At 40.0% G+C, this 19,626-nt stretch overlaps 1 protein-coding gene across 1 annotated transcript in view; it reads left to right on the top strand.

The window, feature by feature from the left end:
• Positions 1-5,985: 5,985 nt before the first annotated feature.
• The window catches only part of MTAP (methylthioadenosine phosphorylase), an 85,106-nt gene continuing 71,465 nt past the window's right edge, over positions 5,986-19,626 (top strand). Inside the window, exon 1 of the mRNA XM_070052967.1 lies at positions 5,986-6,412. Coding sequence (XP_069909068.1) covers positions 6,275-6,412 — 138 coding nt within the window. The 5' untranslated portion in view covers positions 5,986-6,274. The remainder of the gene's footprint in view (positions 6,413-19,626) is intronic.

The raw sequence follows: 19,626 nt of genomic DNA on the forward strand, positions 1-19,626 counted from the left end.
AACCACAATGAGATATCACCTCATCCCCCATCAGAATGGCTATTATAAGACAGAGAGTAACAAATGCTGGTGAGGATGTGGGAAAAGGGGAACTCTTATACATTGTCAGTGGGAATATAGATTAGTGTAGCCACTGTGAAAAATAGTATGGAGATTTCTTTAAAAACCAGAAAGGAAACTGCCATGTGACCCAGCAATCCCATTTCTGAATACACTGAACTCATTGTATCAAAGATATACCTGCTCCACCATGTTTATAACAGTTCTGTTCACAGTAGCCAAAATACAGAATCAACTAATGGTATCTATCTATCAGATGAATGGATAAAATAATGTAGCTCATAAACACAATGAAATACTATTCAGCTATAAAAAAAAAAAAGAATGAAACCCTATCATGTACAGCAAAATGGATGAACTGGAGGACATAATGTTGTGTGAAATAAGCCAGAAACAGAAAGAAAGACAAATACCATATGTTCTCTTTTATACACAGAAGCTAAAAAAAAAAAAAAACAAAACAAAACAAAAAAAAAAAACACTTCAGTCCGAATACAGTATGTTGATTACTAGAGACTGGGAGAGATGGCAGGGATAAAGGGATAAAAGCGTTTTGGATTGAAAATAGAGGAATATGGGTGCAGTTCATTAATTGTGACAAAGATATTAATATGAGATGTTAATAGGGAAAATGAGGTGAGAGTTAGATGGGTACTCTTTGTATTACTACATCACAATTCTTGGTTTGTAAATTTAAAACTATTCTGAAATAAAATGTTTTAAAAAATGACTGTCAGTCCATTTTCTGCTGTAAAAGAATACAAGAGATCTGGTAACTAATGAAGAAAGGAAACTTATGTCTCACCAGGCTGAAGGTGGGATCCAACATCAAGGTGCCAGTACCCGGCAAGTCCTGTATGCTGCATCCTGCCATGGCAGCAGGTGAGAGAGAACATTATGCATGGCATCTTCCTTTTTTATCTACTGATAAGAACCCCAATCCAAAACATTGAGGCCATTCGGAGCCAGAATACCAACTTGAAACATTTCTCTGTCTCCCATGGCTATCAAATACCACCTTCAATAGAGTACCATTTTATTTTTTGATGATGTAGGGCACTGAAAAGTGGACTGCTTGCCTGGATGATCATCCTGTCAATGAAGTTTATGTCTTGCAAATCACAGGAAATTGTCTGATTTCATTCTTTATGCACCAGACTGAAATTCACATCCCAAATGCCTAGCATCAGGGTCTATTTAAGATTTTGGAAATCTAAACTCCATGAATCAAAATCTAAAATCCATGAATATTTTTCTGAGTGGAAGGATGATAGTGCTTATATCTGTGGCTGGTGAGTGGTAACACAGCTAAATTCTGGTTTTACAAAATAACAATAATAATATTGCCTCATGTTTATTGAGCATTTGTTGTGGGCCAAATCCTGCATTGTCTTGTTTTTAATTCTTAAAATAACCAAGGAAACACAGAAGGAAAGTGTGATAGGCAAAATAATGCTCTTAAAAAAATTCACATCCTTATTTCCTAAATCTGTGACTATGCAATGTTATACAGCAAAGAGGAATTAAGGTAGCAGATGCAAATGAAGTAGAGATGAAATGAGATGAAGTAGAGATGCAAATGAAGGAGAGATCCTCCTGGATTATCTGAGTGGACCCAAGGTAATCACAAGATTTTTTTAAATGTGGAGGAGGGAGGTAGAACATTCAGTATCAGAGTGACGCAGTGTAACAAAGGTTTACTGGTGATTTCTGACTTTAAAGATGGAAGGAAGCCACAGCCAAATAATTGGGCGATCTCTAGAAGCTGAAGAAAGGGAGGAAAACGGATTCTGCCCTACATTCTCCAGGAAGAATGCAGCACTGCCAACACTTTGGTTTTAGTCCAATTGAACCTGTATCAGGTTTCTGACCTACAAAACTGAAGATAAATCGGCATTGTTTCAAACCACTCTGTTACCGTGATTTGTGACAACAGTATAGAAAATGAACAGGTGCTCACATACTCCTGAATTTTGGGTGAGAAACTTTGAATCTCAGCTAAAGAAAGTTAATTATAATAATATGCAAGTATTTGTTATAAATGCTTCAACATACAAATGCATAGTTTGGACTAAGAAAGGAGCAATAAAATGAAGATTCTGGGGTTTTTGATGGCCGTATTATTTCTTCCACTCACTTCTTGACTATACATGGCTTGACTATATGTACAGTAATATAGCCTATGACTTTAAAAGCTAGAAAATTGACGTGTACATAATAAAGGACTTTTTATTGAGCACCCTTCCTCTTCTCACCTTGACAGCATCAATATTTCACATACTTTATGACAAAATAATCCCCCCCGGCTCCAGTATGATTTTCCATCTAAAAAGTCTACAAACTAAATTTAAAAAGTCAATAAAAGAAGATTAGCCAAGTGAAGTTTATCAAAAATTCTTTAAATCTATCCAAAAACTGAGAACAGCACCACAGATGTTTTTCTCTGAGCTAAAGTGTCATTTTCTGCTGTCTACTGTAGAAATCAGATAGTTCTATTGAAGGAAGTCACCTCATATTAATGTCTTTGTCCTCATATTAGTGTTAGTGCCAAACTCCTTAAGGCTATCAGACACAAGCATATTTCATGATAAGCCCCATATGTGTTTTTATTAAATATTACAGTAAATCCTCACCTGTATAACTCTGAATAATATTTTTTGTGGTAAATCCTTCTGGGCAATGATCTAGACTGAGACTAACATTGCCTCAAGCACCTTCATTTTGTACTTGGTTCCAGTAACTTTAATCTATAGCTTACTTCATAAGCAGAGTATATACCAATATATCTAATGAAACCTAAGCCCTATTTGGCTGCAGATGCCATTTTATAGGGAAATGAAATGAAGTCAACTACTAACATAAAAACTATGTTTAGCAGGTTATTAATTTCATCTGAAAGGCTGCAGAGCAGAGAGCCAAGGCAACCATTGCCTTAATCCTTTGTTCTTTATCTCATTTCACTGGCAGGCAGCATTCAGTTGGCTCCTTGGACTAAGCTTAGGAGACTGGGTTGGGAACAGCTCTCACACTGGTAGAACCCTAAACTTAAGCACCTTAAGCTCACCTTGTCTAGCAATACATTTAGGCTAGGTATTCAAGTTCTTTTTTCACGGGCTTTCATTCCTGATTTCTTGTCTTAATAACTCAGAAAGAATAAAGGTCAGGGACAATATTTTCCTTCCTATGTAACTCCAATGCTTTCTGTGCACATTGTGGCTGTATCAGTGACAGAGGCACAATTATGCTATATAACAAGCAATCTCCAAAAGTGTTTTTCTGTAATAAACATTTATTCTTATACAAGGAGGCTTCAAAAAGTTCACGGGAAATCAAGTTAAAAGATGTTTGGCTTTGTGCCAAAAAAATTGAAATCCATGCATGGTGTTTTCATAAGATGCATTTTCCACTACGTTTTTGAAAACCTCTCTCACTTGAGGATGTGTAGGCGAGTTGGTTTGCTAACCTAGACTCTTTCAGGCTATAAGTTGGCTGGCCATGGCTCCTGGCTATAGATTCACTTTATGTCCATTCCAGTGTTTCTGGTGTGGGCCTAAGCTGAGGGGAAAACAGCGATTGGTTGTGTTCTTCTCATGCTGAGATCCTGAGCACAATAAGACAAAAGAAACATTCAAGCACATTTCTGTTTTCTGTTTGTATCACCAACTTCCCAATGGCCAAAGCAAGTTACATGTCCAAGCACAAAGAGTAACAAAAATGTAATTCATTCATTTAAGAGCAAGGCCAGAGTAGAAGTGATAGAAATGTAGAAATCTATCATGGGATCAAGAAAACTTGCGACCAAAAATTCAATGTACCATAATGGCCCATATCCACAGGATACGTTGAGCTTCCATGTGAGCCAATTCCTAGAGGGAGCAGAGTGGAAGAAAGCAAAGAAAACAAAATTGCTTTGGAATGTTGAAGTTCCCAGGACTAAATCAAATGAGGAAGCTCCAAATTTAGTTGACATTAGATGGTTTTATTTGCTAGCACCCTTAAATTTTGCATTTTTAGTATACTCATAATATATTCATGGATTATTCTTCATAGTTACTCTAATCATTCTCCACCTATGTAGATACTTTGCTACTAGCACTGAGGTACACAAAAATTATGCTAAGTTTAGAGTTTGAAAGACCTGGATTTTAATCAAAGATCTGTCATGCACTTGTAAGCAACCTTGATTAAGTCCTCCAGTGTTTCTTGGCTTGTTTCCTCATCTTTAAACTATGATAATATCGGCTGCAGTGTTCTTAGAAAGATTAGTGATAACACATTGGACGTAACACAATACTTCTGGCACATAATATAGGTAAAAATATGAGAACTCATTTCTATAATTAGAACTCAGTCTCTCTCCCCTTTCATGTCATTTCATTTACCATTGCACACAGAAAAATTTTTATTTGTTCATTCACAATGGTCAGTGGACATCATGGATAATTTTGGGCCTTGATGTTGAGAAGTGTTAAGAGCACATCAGCTGGAGAACTTTTCAGAGGCTGGCAGGTCTTTAGCTTTGCTCTCATTCCTTTTCTGCAACTCAATGCTCCATGGTATAGTTGGGGGAAATTTAAGCCTGGGATTTCAAGCATGTCTGTCTGTGTAATCATTTTCCAGCAATGCTACAAAGAGATGCCACGCCTAGCAGGGTGTTTTAAATCAATGGTGTCTGGAACCTTAAATATTCCTTAAGATAGAAGGATAAAATATCTCTATCTATACCTAACCTCTGATTTGATGTCAATCCCACTTCAACTTCCCTGTATATAATTTTAATTTACTGATAAATTATGTAATTATTTTACTAACAGATTGTTTTTAGAAGGTAGCATTTTCTCTTTTTTCATCATTGTATTCTTAGTATTTGGCATAGCAGATACTTTATAAATATTCATTGAATAAATGAATAAGAGAATTATGACTAAACATGAATTTTAAACTAATTGTAGCACTCCCTACTTAAATACAAACTTAGCCCAATATCTTTAATTATTACCTCAAATGAATTATTAATCATAGATATCATATTTAAGCTGTAATTTCCTATAATTATAATTCAAAGGCCCTAATATTTCAATTTAATAAGTTATTCTTATAAATTTACAACTTACCTAAGTTGTGGCATTCTTGGCAGGATGCACACTGAGCTAAAAGAAGGCCCAAGCTTGATGCATCCCAGGGAGCCAAACCAGCTGGTTTGACTTGGGTAGACTGAGCAAGGGAAGGTTGCTAAAGTTCAGTTCAGAAAGGTGATTCAGAAGCCAACTCAGAGGGGCTTGTAAGCTTTAATACGACTTACCTTGTTCCCAGCACAATAACAAGCCATGGGCGTGGGGTAAGCCTGGTTGACTGAACAAATTCATATTTTGAAAATATAATCTGATGCTGTGTAGGGAATTTACTGAGAGGATAACAGAACAGAAATAGGAAGACTTTAGGAAATCAATGGCACAGTCAGGTAAAATAATAGGCTGGACCAAAATTATAGAGGTAGAGGTAGATGCGGTGAGAATTGTCAAATTTGAGGTGTTTTTCAAGCAGGACTGACACAAGATACTAGGTTTAGGAAAACAAAAGAAAAGTGATAGTATCTAGATATTTGTCTGTGTAAGTCAGAGAACAGCAATAGCATATACTGAAAGAAGGAATCTGTACCAAGAGCATATTTGACACAAAAAAAAAAATACAAAATTTTGGTTTTAGGATGCTGTGGTGGAATGAGAAGGCCATGCCAAGATGGCCACTGGCAACAGAAACTGCCTGGCAACAGGGTGATTGGATGGCTTCGGATACTGCCTGGCAACAGGCTGTGATTGGTTAGGGCATAAACCGCCCCTTGACCGGATTGGCTGCCTTGGCTATTTAAGCCACTGTACCAACTGAAATAAACAAGTCTGCAGGCTGCTCACCTCTGGCCTGCTTTCACCCGCCTCCCAGGGTCTGTGTGGTTACTCCACGCCTCTTGCCCCCATCATGCTCCTTCTCTCAGAACAAATCCACCTCAACAGGATGCTATGTTGTCCAGAAAAATAAATGAAACTATTTAGCAGGAGGTTGGATCACCAAACCTGGAAATTAGAGAAGATGAAAAAGGACTATTATCAGCATGAAGATGCTATTTGAAGCCATGAGATCAATTAGGACCTGAGTCTAGAAACCACGGAGAGCTGATCCAACAGCTTCAAGTTGGAGCACTCCAACACTGAGAGCTATGGAGAGACAGCAGAGCATGCAGAGGAAACCAGGAAGCAGCAACAGCAAGGTGGAACGGCCACCCGGAGAGTGTGGCATCCTCCTGGCTCACAAAGAAAGTACTTCAGGAATGGTGATGATTGTGTCAAATTTGCTGGTAGGTTGCATAAAATAAAGACTGAAAATTGACTGCTGCTTTTAGCAATACTGGAAACTGCTGGTGATTTTGACAGAAGAGAAAACACTGTAATCGTGAGTACAATAAACTCTCAAGATATCTTGCTCTAAAGAGGAGTCAGGAAATGCAGCTGAAGGTAGAGTATGATAGGAACTCTGGGGAAGTTTCATATTTGTTTCATTGAGATAGGCGACTTATTCATATGCTGCCAGGAATGATCTACAGTAAGAATAAAGAGGCTGGGTGAGGAAGCAGAAAATAGAAGTGGAGCCCAGAGAGGAGGGACTGTCCTCCAGAAGGACCAGGAATTGCTCATCCTTTGTGACTGTGGGGATGCAGCAAGGAGGATGGCAGATTTGATAAAGGGGAAAAAAGCAGTTCTCTTACATTTGCTTCTATTTTCTTAATGGCAATAAAAACCAAGCCCATTGGCTGAGAGAAAGAACTGGAAGAGAATGTGGGAGGGTTCAAAAGAGGGACAATGCCAAGACCAAGTGGGATTTATCCCTGGTATGCAGGGATGGTTTAATGTGCGCAAGACAATCAATGTGATACACAACATTAACAGACTGCAGAAGAAAAACCATATGATTATCTCAATAGATGCTGAGAAAGCATTTGATAAAATACAACACCCTTTCATGATGAAAACTCTAAGCAAACTGGGTTTGGAAGGAACATTCCTCAATACAATCAAAGCAATCTATGAAAAACCCACAACCAACATCCTATTGAATGGGGAAAAGTTGGAAGCATTTCCACTGAGATCTGGTACCAGACAGGGATGTCCACTCTCACCACTGCTATTCAATATAGTTCTGGAGGTTCTAGCCAGAGCTATTAGGCAAGAAAAAGAAATTAAAGGGATACAAATTGGGAAGGAAGAACTCAAACTATCCCTCTTTGCAGATGACATGATTCTTTATTTAGGGGACCCAAAGAACTCTACTAAGAGACTATTGGAACTCATAGAAGAGTTTGGCAAAGTAGCAGGGTATAAAATCAATGCACAAAAATCAACAGCCTTTGTATACACAGACAATGCCATGGCTGAGGAAGAATTTCTAAGATCTATCCCATTCACAATAGCTACAAAAACAATCAAATACCTTGGAATAAACTTAACCAAGGACGTTAAAGATCTCTACGATGAAAATTACAAAACCTTAAAGAAAGAAATAGAAGAGGATACCAAGAAATGGAAAAATCTTCCATGCTCGTGGATTGGAAGAATCAATATCATCAAAATGTCCATTCTCCCAAAAGCAATTTATAGATTCAATGCAATACCAATCAAGATACCGAAGACCTTCTTCTCAGATCTGGAAAAAATGGTGCTGAAATTTATATGGAGGCACAAAAGACCTCGAATAGCTAAAGTAATCTTGTACAACAAAAACAAAGCCGGAGGCATCACAATACCAGACTTCAGGACATACTACAGGGCAGTTGTAATCAAAACAGCATGGTACTGGTACAGAAACAGATGGATAGACCAATGGAACAGAATTGAAACACCAGAAATCAACCCAAACATCTACAGCCAACTTATATTTGATCAAGGATCTAAAACTAATTCCTGGAGCAAGGACAGTCTATTCAATAAATGGTGCTGGGAAAATTGGATTTCCACGTGCAGAATCATGAAGCAAGACCCCTACCTTACACCTTACACAAAAATCCACTCAACATGGATTAAAGACCTAAATCTACGACCTGACACCATCAAGTTACTAGAGAAATTGGAGAAACCCTTCAAGATATTGGCACAGGCAAAGAATTTCTGGAAAAGACCCGGGAGGTACAGGCAGTCAAAGCCAAAATCAACTATTGGGATTGCATCAAATTGAGAAGTTTCTGTACTGCAAAAGAAACAGTCAGGAGAGTGAAGAGACAACTGACAGAATGGGAAAAAATATTTGCAAACTATGCAACAGATAAAGGGTTAATAACCAGAATCTACAAAGAGATCAAGAAACTCCACAAAAACAAAACAAACAACCCACTTAAGAGATGGGCCAAGGACCTCAATAGACATTTTTCAAAAGAGGAAATCCAAATGGCCAACAGGCACATGAAAAAATGTTCAAGGTCACTAGCAATCAGGGAAATGCAAATCAAAACTCACCCCGGTTAGAATGGCTCACATGCAGAAATCTACCAACAACAGATGCTGGCGAGGATGTGGGGAAAAAGGGACACTAACCCACTGTTGGTGGGAATGCAAACTGGTCAAGCCACTATGGAAGTCAGTCTGGAGATTCCTCAGAAACCTGAAGATAACCCTACCATTCGACCCAGCCATCCCACTCCTTGGAATTTACCCAAAGGAATTTAAATTGGCAAACAAAAAAGTGGTCTGCACCCTAATGTTTATTGCAGCTCAATTCACAATAGCTAAGACCTGGAACCAACCTAAATGCCCATCAACGGTATACTGGATAAAGAAATTATGGGATATGTACTCTTTAGAATACTATACCGCAGTAAGAAACAACGAAATCCAGTCATTTGCCACAAAATGGAGGAATCTGGAACACATCATGCTGAGTGAAATAAGCCAGTCCCAAAGGGACAAATACCATATGTTCTCCCTGATCGGTGACAACTGACTGAACACCAAAAAGGAAACCTGTTGAAGTGAAATGGACACTATGGGAAACGGTGACTTGATCAGCATAGCCCTGTTAAGGAACAACTTAATACATTATCCCTCTTAGTAGTTTTTTTGTCTGTTCTACTTAATATGACTGCTTTAATTCTGTAATTAATACACAGTTATTCTTAAGTGTTGAAAATTAACTGAAATGTGATCCCTGTTAAACATAAGAGTGGGAATAAGAGAGGGAAGAGATGTACAATTTGGGACATGCTCAAGCTGACTTGCCCCAAATGGTAGAGTTAGAAACATACCAGGGGATTCCAATTCAATCCCATCAAGGTGGCATGTACCAATGCCATATCACTAGTCCAAGTGATCAATTTCAGTTCACAATTGATCATAATGAAAGGACTAAGAGTCAAAGGGAGCACATAAACAAGTCTAGTACCTGCTAACACTAACCGATAGAATAAATAAAGGGGAGAGTGATCCAACATGGGAAGTGAGATACTCAGCAGACTCATAGAATGGCAGATGTCCTAAATAGCACTCTGGCCTCAGAATCAGCCCTAAAGGCATTCGGATCTGGCTGAAAAGCCCATGAGAGTATTTCAGGCATGGAAAGCCAAGACACTCTGGCAAAAGATCTCTGTGAGTGAGATCCCAGTGGAAAGAACAGGTCTTCAAAGAAGGAGGTACCTTTCTCTGAAGGGAGGAGAGAACCTCCACTTTGACTATGACCTTGTCTAAACAAGATAAGAGTCGGAGAACTCATAGGGCTTCCATAGCCTTGGAAACTCATGACTGGAGCATAGGGAGACTACTGATGCCATAGACAGGAGTGTCAATTGGTAAAGTCAACAACAGGAGTCACTGTGCACTTACTCCTCATGTAGGATCTCTGTCCTTAATGTGCTGTGCATTGAGATTTAATGCTATAACGAGTACTCAAACAATATATTTCACTTTGTGTTTCTATGGGGGTGCAAACTGCTGAAATCTTTACTGAATGCATACTAAACTGATCTTCTGTAAAAAAAAAAAAAAAAGAAATTATCAGTTCCCAACTTGACTCTCACTGGGATTAAACATGACAATAGGTCTGATCTGATTTCATCATCATTTAAAAAAAATCATCTATTATTTTTCACTTTATGTTTCTGTGTGGGAGCAAACTGTTGAAATCCATACTTAATGTATACTAAGCTGATCTTCTGTATATTAAGATAATCGAAAATGAATCTTGATGTGAATGGAAGGGGAGAGGGAGTGGGAAAGGGGAGGCTTGTGGGTGGGAGGGACGGTATGGGGGGGAAGCCATTGTAATCCATAAGTCGTACTTTGGAAATTTATATTCATTAAATAAAAGGTAAAAAAAAAAAGGGACCATGTAAAACCGTCATCGCAGAGAATTCTAGCAACATAATCCTACCATGTTCAGGACCTATTGGAGATCTGTGGCTGTAGTGAAAAGCGAATGCATTTTCCTCCCACCCTGTGCAGCTGCTGGAATGCAGATAGTGATTAGGCAGAATCTGGGTTTGCCAGGGAAACACAATGAGAGAAGAGAGCGTAGTTAGTGGTGTAGCTAGGAAGCTGTGGTAACAAACCGTAGGATCTGAGCTGAGTAAGTAAAGACCAGAAGGAAGAAATGGTCAGGGAAAGGATTACAGGGTGGGTCTATGGATACTGGCATGGTGTGCTTCAGTGAGGAAGCAGGAAGAGATGCTGTGGATAAAGAAAATGAGATGACTCCAGGAAGCAAGACACTGGGGGTTACTGATGATGTCAAGATCTGGGCTGTGACTGTGGGTGTAGGCGAAAGTGAAGTTTCCAGGTAGGAAGAGGTGGAAAAGATCTGGGAAAAGGATGGCCAAGGAATTGAGATGCTCACTTTGAAACTGAGGTTCTAATCAGCGATTCTGAATCCTGCCTGCACATTCAAATCCTAGTAGTTTTTAGCCTTGGCTAATTAAATCATTACTCCCACTCCCACCCCCTACCCCCACACACACACACTCCTGGGGCTTGAGAGACTGGTTGAACACAGGTAAATTTTTTAAAGTCCTTAGGAGATTCTAACGCACAGTCACATTTGAGAATCAATGATGCTGAAGTCACCAGAAATGATGACAGGAACAGTGGCGTGAGATAGCTGCTGAAATCGTCCATTCTGATATGGAGTAATAGGGAGGTTAAGATATGAAAGCTGTCTGAAATAATCCCAGGGGCCCTGGGATTTCTGAGAGAGAAACGGTGATGACAAACAAGGAGAATTTGTATTCCCACACCCAGGACCTGGACATGTGGGGCATGGAAGCAGAAACAGCCACCATTTGAAAGGACCAAAGGAGAATGGGGTGTGGGCTGGGCTAGTGGTGAGAGCCAGGGCATGGAGCAAAGAGGTAAAGGTACCATTCAGACACGAGGCTGACAGCAAAAGAGTTTTCCTGTTCAAGCCTAACAGGCCAATGAGAAAATGAGACATCATGATTAGTCCTACAGCTCCCAGGCACAGGTGGAAAAATCAATTCTAAATGCTACTTCCTTCCTGGGATGGGGTGCTGGGGCAGCATGTGGGGATGAAGCAGTGGAAGAATTGGGTGGCTGGGGTGGTGGGATGGAGGTCTGTGGAGGTCTGAAGCTCTTTTAGCTGGGCTGAGGGCAGCGTCAAAGGCATAACGTGGAGTAACAGTCCTGCTACAATTAACTAAACTCTGAGCCTCTTTTAAAACCTTTGACACAGTCAAGAGGTCTGAACCTCAGGACTCACCCAGTTATGTTGCAGTCATCTGTCCCCATGTCTGCCTGCAGCCAGGCTTTCAGTAGCCCCTACCAAAAACCTTTCTTATTTATCTTTTTACTACCAGCACCTAATACAATGTGTAGTATTCTGTAGGTGGTTAGTAAGTATGGGATGCATTGAAATCATCTGGTTAAAAAGCCAATGACAAGGTTTTGTTGTTCTAGAATGAAATAACCCAATGAGACAAAAAATTTTATGAATATTTCTTTTTTTTTTATTTGACAGGTAGAGTTATAGACAGTGAGAAAGAGAGACAGAGAGAAAGGTCTTCCTTCCATTGGTTCACTCCCCAAATGGCCGCTATGGCCGGCGCTGCGCCAATCTGAAGCCAGGAGCCAGGTGCTTCCTCCAGGTCTCCCATGCGGGTGTAGGGGCCCAAGCACTTAGGCCATCCTCCACTGACTTCCTGGGCCACAGCAGAGAGCTAGACTGGAAGAGGAGCAACCGAGACAGAATCCGGTGCCCATATGGGATACCGGCACTGCAGGTGGAGGATTAACCAAGTGAACCACAGCACCAGCCTATGAATATTTCTGGGTTATAATCTTACTAGCGTGGAACAATAGTTAAGTATACTCACATTTCTGACCACATGCAGCACTTTGAATTTTACTGGCTGAAAGAATTAAATCAAAATAGTTTCTGCCAGGAATTGATGGAATAATATATGTGTTTAAGTGTTACATTAAGAAATCAATATTCCTAGCTCTCTCTAAGCACATTAGGCACAAACAGTGTATATGCCAAAGATTAATTTCATGAAAAGAAAAGATAAATTATATTTGCTAACCCAAGGAGACAATGAGACTTCAGCATTGTCTTTAGTTGTCAACTTTCTGCTTTATTTGGGCACAAGATTTTCCTTTCCTTGGAGTTTGTTGTTTGGAATCAAAAGGCAATGTAATGCAAAGTGGAAAATAGACTCTTTCCTCAAAGAATTTGCCATCTTCTTGCAGTTTCTTATTTTTATTTTAAGTAGAAATGTGCACTTAATTGTGCAGGATTGTATTTCTCCTTTACTTATAATTTTTATCTCAAAACACCAAACAACAGATGTTTATGATGATGGCTTACAATCATTTTTTTGAAGATCTTATTTATTTATTTGACATCCAGAGTTACAGAGAGAGGAGGAGGAGAGAGGAAGAGAGAGAGAGAATGAGAGAGGAAGAGAGAGAGAAAGAGATCTTCTATCCACTGATTCACTCCTCAAGTGGCCACAATGGTGAGGGCTGAGCCAGGAGCTTCATCTGGGTCTCCCATGTCAAGGTGACAAGGCCCCAAGCACTTTGACCATCTTCTGCTGCCCTTCCCAGGCCATTAACTGGGAGCTGTATTGGAAGTGGAGCAGTAGAGACATGAACCAGTGCCTGTATGGGATACTGGCATCTCAGGAAGTGGCTTTACCTGTTAAGTCAAAACACCAGCCCTACAATCATATTATTATTTTTTAAAAGATTTACTTATTTATTTGAAAGTCTTGTTACACAGTGAGAGGAGAGGCAGAAAGAAAGAGAGGTCTTCAATCCGCTGGTTCACTCTCCAATTGGTCTCAACACCCAGAGCTGCACCGATCCAAAGCCAGGAGCCAGGAGCTTCTTCCGGGTCTCCCACATGGGTGCAGGGGCCCAAGGACTTGGGCCATCTTCTACTGCTTTCCCAGGCCATAGCAGAGAGCTGTATTGGAAGTGGAGCAGCCGGGTCTCGAACCAGCACCCATATGGGATGCTGCGCTTCAGGCTAGGGCATTAACCTGCTGCGCCACAGCGCCGGCCCCACAATCATATTATTTAGAAAATAAACCCTCTGTTAAGAATTTATTCATGGCCGGCGCCGCAGCTCACTAGGCTAATCCTCTGCCTTGCGGCGCCAGCCTACTGGGTTCTAGTCCCGGTCGGAGCACCGGATTCTGTCCCGGTTGCCCCTCTTCCAGGCCAGCTCTCTGCTGTGGCCAGGGAGTGCAGTGGAGGATGGCCCAAGTGCTTGGGCCCTGCACCCCATGGGAGACCAGGATAAGCACCTGGCTCCTGCCATCGGATCAGCGAGGTGCGCCAGCCGCAGTGTGCCGGCCGCGGCGGCCATTGGAGGGTGAACCAACGGCAAAGGAAGACCTTTCTCTCTGTTTCTCTCTCTCACTGTCCACTCTGCCTGTCAAAAAATTTAAAAAAAATAAAAAAAAGAATTTATTCATAAGAAAAATGGAAAAACAAGATAATCTTACCTAGAATGCAGCCCAGATGTATTTTTTTAGTCTCAAAGCAAAATATTCAAATGCACAAAAACTTACAAAATTACAAATATATAAATCACAAAACTATTACAGATAGGAAAAACTAATTTTATCAAATGTGATAAAGAGTTAATATCTGTATTTAAGTGTATAAGAAAATAATTCCAATTAGGTAAATGATTAAATAATATGAACAAATACTTCAAACAAGAAGAGATCCAAATTGTAAATAAAAAGATGACAGGAAAGCAAGCACAAGCTTATATCTAACACAACAATAAAAATGCTGATAAGAATGTGCTGCACAATAGTCACACAATACTTGTGATATTGTAACTCTTGAAAAATTATATTGAAATGTCTTTATTTTAAAGTTCACATTTTATCTTTAGAAATTCTATTTCCTAAACAAAAAATTGAAAACATGAATCCAAAAATTTCTAGAATGTTCACTGTGGGTTTTTTATACTTGTAAAATAATAATAGGTACAACTATATAAATTACAGCAAAGGGATAGTTACACTACTTTGAAAGGTATGGCATTTTGGACTAGTATAGTAAATAACAATGGAACAACTTCATGTAGCTATTAAAAGTAACATTTGGGGTGGGCATTTGGCAAAGTAGTTAAAAAAATTCTTGGGATGCCAACATCCCACGTTGGAGTCCCTAGAGAGCCGCTCCTCCATTTCCAATCTAGTTTCCTGCCAGTGCATACCCTGGGAAGCAAAGGAATATGGCTCAAGTACTTGGGTCCCTTCCATTCACATGAAGACTGAAATGAGTTCAAATTCCTGAATTCAGCCTGGTCCAGCTCTGGCTGTTGCTCCAGTAGCTCCTCTTACAGTCCAACTCTCTGTTGTGGCCCAGGAGTGCCATGGAGGATGGGCCAAGTGTTTGGGCCCTGCCACCCACATGGGAAACCTGGAGGAAGCACCTGGCTCCTGGCTTCAGATCGATGCAGCGCGCCGGCCATAGCAGCCATTTGCGGGGTGAACCAACGGAAGGAAGACCTTTCTCTCTGTTTCTGTCTCTTTCACTGTCTAGCTCTGCCTGTCAAAAATAAAAAATAAACCAAAAATATAGAATCTATATAGCCACATAAAAAGGTATTTATGCACATAAATGAAAAAAGTTTAAATTGTATTACACGGATATTATACCAATAAAAATATATGAATCTGGGCTGAGCTTAAAAAGAACTACATTTTGGGGCCGTTGCTGTGGCATAATGGGTAAAGTTGCTGCCTGGGGTGCCTGAATCCCACATGAGTGCCGGTTTGAGAACTGGCTGTTCCACTTCCAATCCAGCTCTCTGCTATAGCCCAGGAAAGTAATAGAAGAAGATGGCCCAAGTCCTTGGGTCCGTGCACCTGTGTGGGAGACCTGGAAGAATCTCCTGGCTCCTGGCTTCAGATCAGCCCAGCTCCGGCTGTTGTGGCCACTTGGGGAATGAATCAGAAGACAGAAGGCCTTTATCTCTCTCTATGCCTCTGCCTCTCTGTAACTCTGCCTTTCAAATAAAGAAATACATCTTTTGGAAAAAAAAACTACATTTTTTAAAGATTTTATTTCTTTATTTCAAAGGTAGAGTTATAGAGAGAAGAGGAAGAGGAGGAGGAGGAGGTAGAGGAAGAGGAGGAGAGAGAAGGAGAGGGAGAGGGAGAGGGAGAGGGAGAGAGAGAGAGAGAGAAATATCTTCCATTTGCTGGTTTATTCCCCAAATGTCCACAATGGCCAGGGCTGGGAGCCAGGCCAAAGCCAAAAGCTCAGAGCTTCTTCCAGGTCTTCCATGTAGGTGCAGGGGCCCAAGCACTTGGGCCATCCTTCATTGCTTTCCCTCGTACACTAGCAGAGAGCTGGATCAGAAGTGGAGCAGTGGGTTCTTGAACTGGTACCCATATGGGGTAGGTTCAGGTGGAGGCTTAACCTGCTATGCCACAACGCCAGCCTCAAGAACCATATATACTCAGTGCTTACTAGGAGTCAATCCTTGTCATATGTGCTTTGCATATTTAATCTAATATAGTCTTCAACCTTATTAGATACTCATTTTATTAGTATCTCCTTATAAGGGAGAAAATTAGCCCAAAGTGGCTTGAAAAGTTTTTTCAAGGTCAATCAGCTATGAGGAAGCACATGTAAAATTCAAATCCATTTAGCTTCATTATGTTAGAACTTGGATTACTCTTCTTTTTTCAAATCATCTCTTATTCTGGCCAAGATGTCACTTAAATTAAATTAAAAAGAAGGAATGTTCTGTAATATTCTCCACTCAGAAAAAGCTAAATGTGGAAAGTACAACTCTGTAGTGCTTTCTGTAACTTCAAATATTTTTTAATTTAAAAAAACTGCTTTGGAAACAAAGATTAACACTCCACTACTGGTATCATTCTCTCTTGATTGACAGTTACCTCAGCAGCTCTCAGGAACAATCCGCTCTATCTTCTTTCTGGGATAAAGATCATAGTCCTGTGGTTCATGTATCTGATAAACACACTACAATCTACCACAGGAGAACATCCCACACTGGAGAAAGAACTACAAGCAAGTCATAGAAAATATGGTTTTCCTTGATTGTAAAGGAGCAGATTCAGGAAAAAAAAAAAAGTGCTACAACAATTGTGTTTTTCATCCCTTTCTTTTTTTTATTTGACAGGTAGAGTCACAGACAGTGAGAGAGAGATACAGAGGGACATGTCCTCCTTCCGCCAGTTCACCCCCCCCCCCAAATGGCTGCCACGGCCAGCGCTGCATCGATCTGAAGCCAGGAGCCAGGTGCTTCTCCTGGTCTCCCATGCAGGTGCAGGGGCCCAAGCACTTGGGCCAACCTCCACTGCACTCCCAGGCCACAGCAGAGAGCTGGACTGGAAGAGGAGCAACTGGGACTAGAACCCGGTGTCCATATGGGATGCTGTCGCCACAGGTGGAAGACCAACCAAGTGCCACAGTGCCGGCCCCTATTCCTTTCATAAATATTAGCCTTCAAGAAATTCATCCTTGAGAATCCTTACCAGATAACATACCAATCCCTTTAACCTACGTTCAGGAACAAAGGTAAACCTGAGTGTCCTCCTACACCTATACTCAGTTTAGATTCCTTTTAAAGAAAAAAATCCACTGGTTTCTCTTGAATAGTGTGAGAACACCAGACTGTGGTGGCATTTTCAATGAACTACAAGTGTCAATCCATCACTCAAAATTAGCTCTCTTCTTTATTTCATTCCTAAAAATCAATATTCATTTTTAAAAATCAATATGTTGATTTAAATATTTCAGGAACTTTTCCTACAAGCCTTCAACAATCATGAATGAGACCTGAGATAGAAGAAGGAAACAACAAACACAGGACTCATTTCCAGCTAAGATAAGTCCCCTGATTTACCTTTTGATTAGAAACTGCTTTTGTTCTCTGGGAGTAGTAACAACTGTTTGGACTTTGCTAATTTCTTCCCCTAGATTTTACAACAGTACTTGCATCATGTACAAAATGGTCAGGAAAGTTGTTCAGTAGGTAGGAGGAAGTCATGATTTCATCCTCCGTACCAACTACCCTAGAAATGGCTTCTTCATGCCTGACCAGCAAAGACAAGGATGCTTCTAGAGTCAAATGAGATGTCAGCAACCAAAGGCAGAACTAAACTTCACTACTGCTTCTTAACTTTTCATAAGTTAACCCTCAGTCTTACTTTCTGTTAGTGATCAGATGAGAGGAAGGGCAATGATTAAAATCTACTGCAGGGGGCTGGCACCCTGGCGCAGTAGGTTAATCCTTCGCCTGCGGTGTCGGCATCCCATATGGGTGCCAGTTCTAGTCCCAGTCGCTCCTCTTCCAATCCAGCTCTCTGCTGTGGCCTGGGAGGGCAGTGGAGGATGGCGCAAGTGCTTGGGTCCCTGCATCCGCATGGGAGACCAGGAGGAAGCACCAGACTCCTGGCTTCGGATCAGCACAGCTCCAGCCATTGCGGCCATTTGGAGAGTGAACCAATGGAAGGAAGACCTTTCTCTCTGTCTCTCCCTCTCACAGTCTGAAACTCTACCTCTCAAATAAATAAATAAAATCTTTAAAAAATAAAAATAAAAAAATCTAATGCAGGGACTGGCAACACTGACATCCCATCTGGGCATCAGTTCATGTCCTGTCTGCTCTACTTTCAATCCAGTTCTCAGCTAATGGCCTGGGAAAAACATCAGAAGATGGTCCAAGTATTTGGGACCTTGCCACCCATGTGGGAGACCCAGATGAATCTCCTGGCTCCTGGCTTCAGCATGGTCCAACCCCAGCCATTGCAACCATCTGGGGAGTGAACCAGAGGATGGGAGACCTGTTTCTGTCTCTCCCTCTCTCTTTCTCTCTCTATAACTCCAACTTTCAAAACAAATAAATAAATCTTTAAAAATAATAATAAAATTAAAAATAAAACCTACTCCACTTTATGACATACTTATAAAATATTTTGAATTCTCCTAATGGGATATTTTTTCCACAAAATGCAAAACACCAAATTCGATGAGCTAGCTTTAATGCTATTTTAAAGGCAATCATATATATATATATACATATGTCAATATATTTAATTTACCATAGGATAAATATAATATATATATTTGAGCAAGAAATTTTATGTATGCATGATGTTATATGTTATTTAATAATATAGATAAATTGTGTCGCTGAGAGTTGAAATTTTCTTAAAAAAAACTCAAATAGTCTTAAATTTATTTTTTCCTTCTTGGAAAGGCTATAAAGAAAGATTCCACTGAGACATGAGGTATTTTATAAATAAAATGATTCCTCATAAAATTGATAACACTTCATTTGAACAAATGTTTAGGAAAAACGTTGTAGTCCTCAGTTTTAAAAGTTTAAAATACATGCATTTTTTTCCAGGCAGTGTTTTTGGTTTGATTTAAAGTGATCATGAAAGGAAATGATTGGGAAGCTTCTGCTGGCTGGCATGGAAATTGGAAATCAGTTCTTTAAAGTGATGGAAGTTTTGCTAGAATTTAATTTCTATATAAGATGGAAGGTTAGAATATTTACCTCTGGTTGGTCCTGTCCAGCCTTAAGATTCGGGAATTATAATTCAGGAATTATTTCTAAGGTATTTTCACAGAAAATTTGGGAGAAAATTAAACTTTCATTTCCATCATTCCAAAGACTGGTTGTTTGAAATCACCTACAGTCCAGAATTAATCCCTTCTTTAGGCTATAAGCTCCCCACCCTACCCTCTAAGTATATTCCATGTCATTCCACTTAGTACTACAATGATTTGTTCATGAGTTAATTTCCTCTATTAGACTGTAAACTCCTTGAAGGCCAAAAATCTTTTTTTTTTTTTTGTCATTCAAGTATACCCATAGCTAGAGTGATAAATGATTTACTGTCCAGCCTTTGACAATTTTGAAAGCAAAAACTGTGGTTTAATAAATATCCCCGAATAACATGTATAAATATTGATTGGACCAAGCAACTTGGGCTGTGCTCAGTAGAAGGCATAGTTTAGGTACGAGTATAACCTTAGCCTCAGACAGACTGGATTCAAACTTGAG

Source organism: Oryctolagus cuniculus, chromosome 1, assembly GCF_964237555.1.
Source record: "Oryctolagus cuniculus chromosome 1, mOryCun1.1, whole genome shotgun sequence".
NCBI classification, from domain to species: domain Eukaryota; kingdom Metazoa; phylum Chordata; class Mammalia; order Lagomorpha; family Leporidae; genus Oryctolagus; species Oryctolagus cuniculus.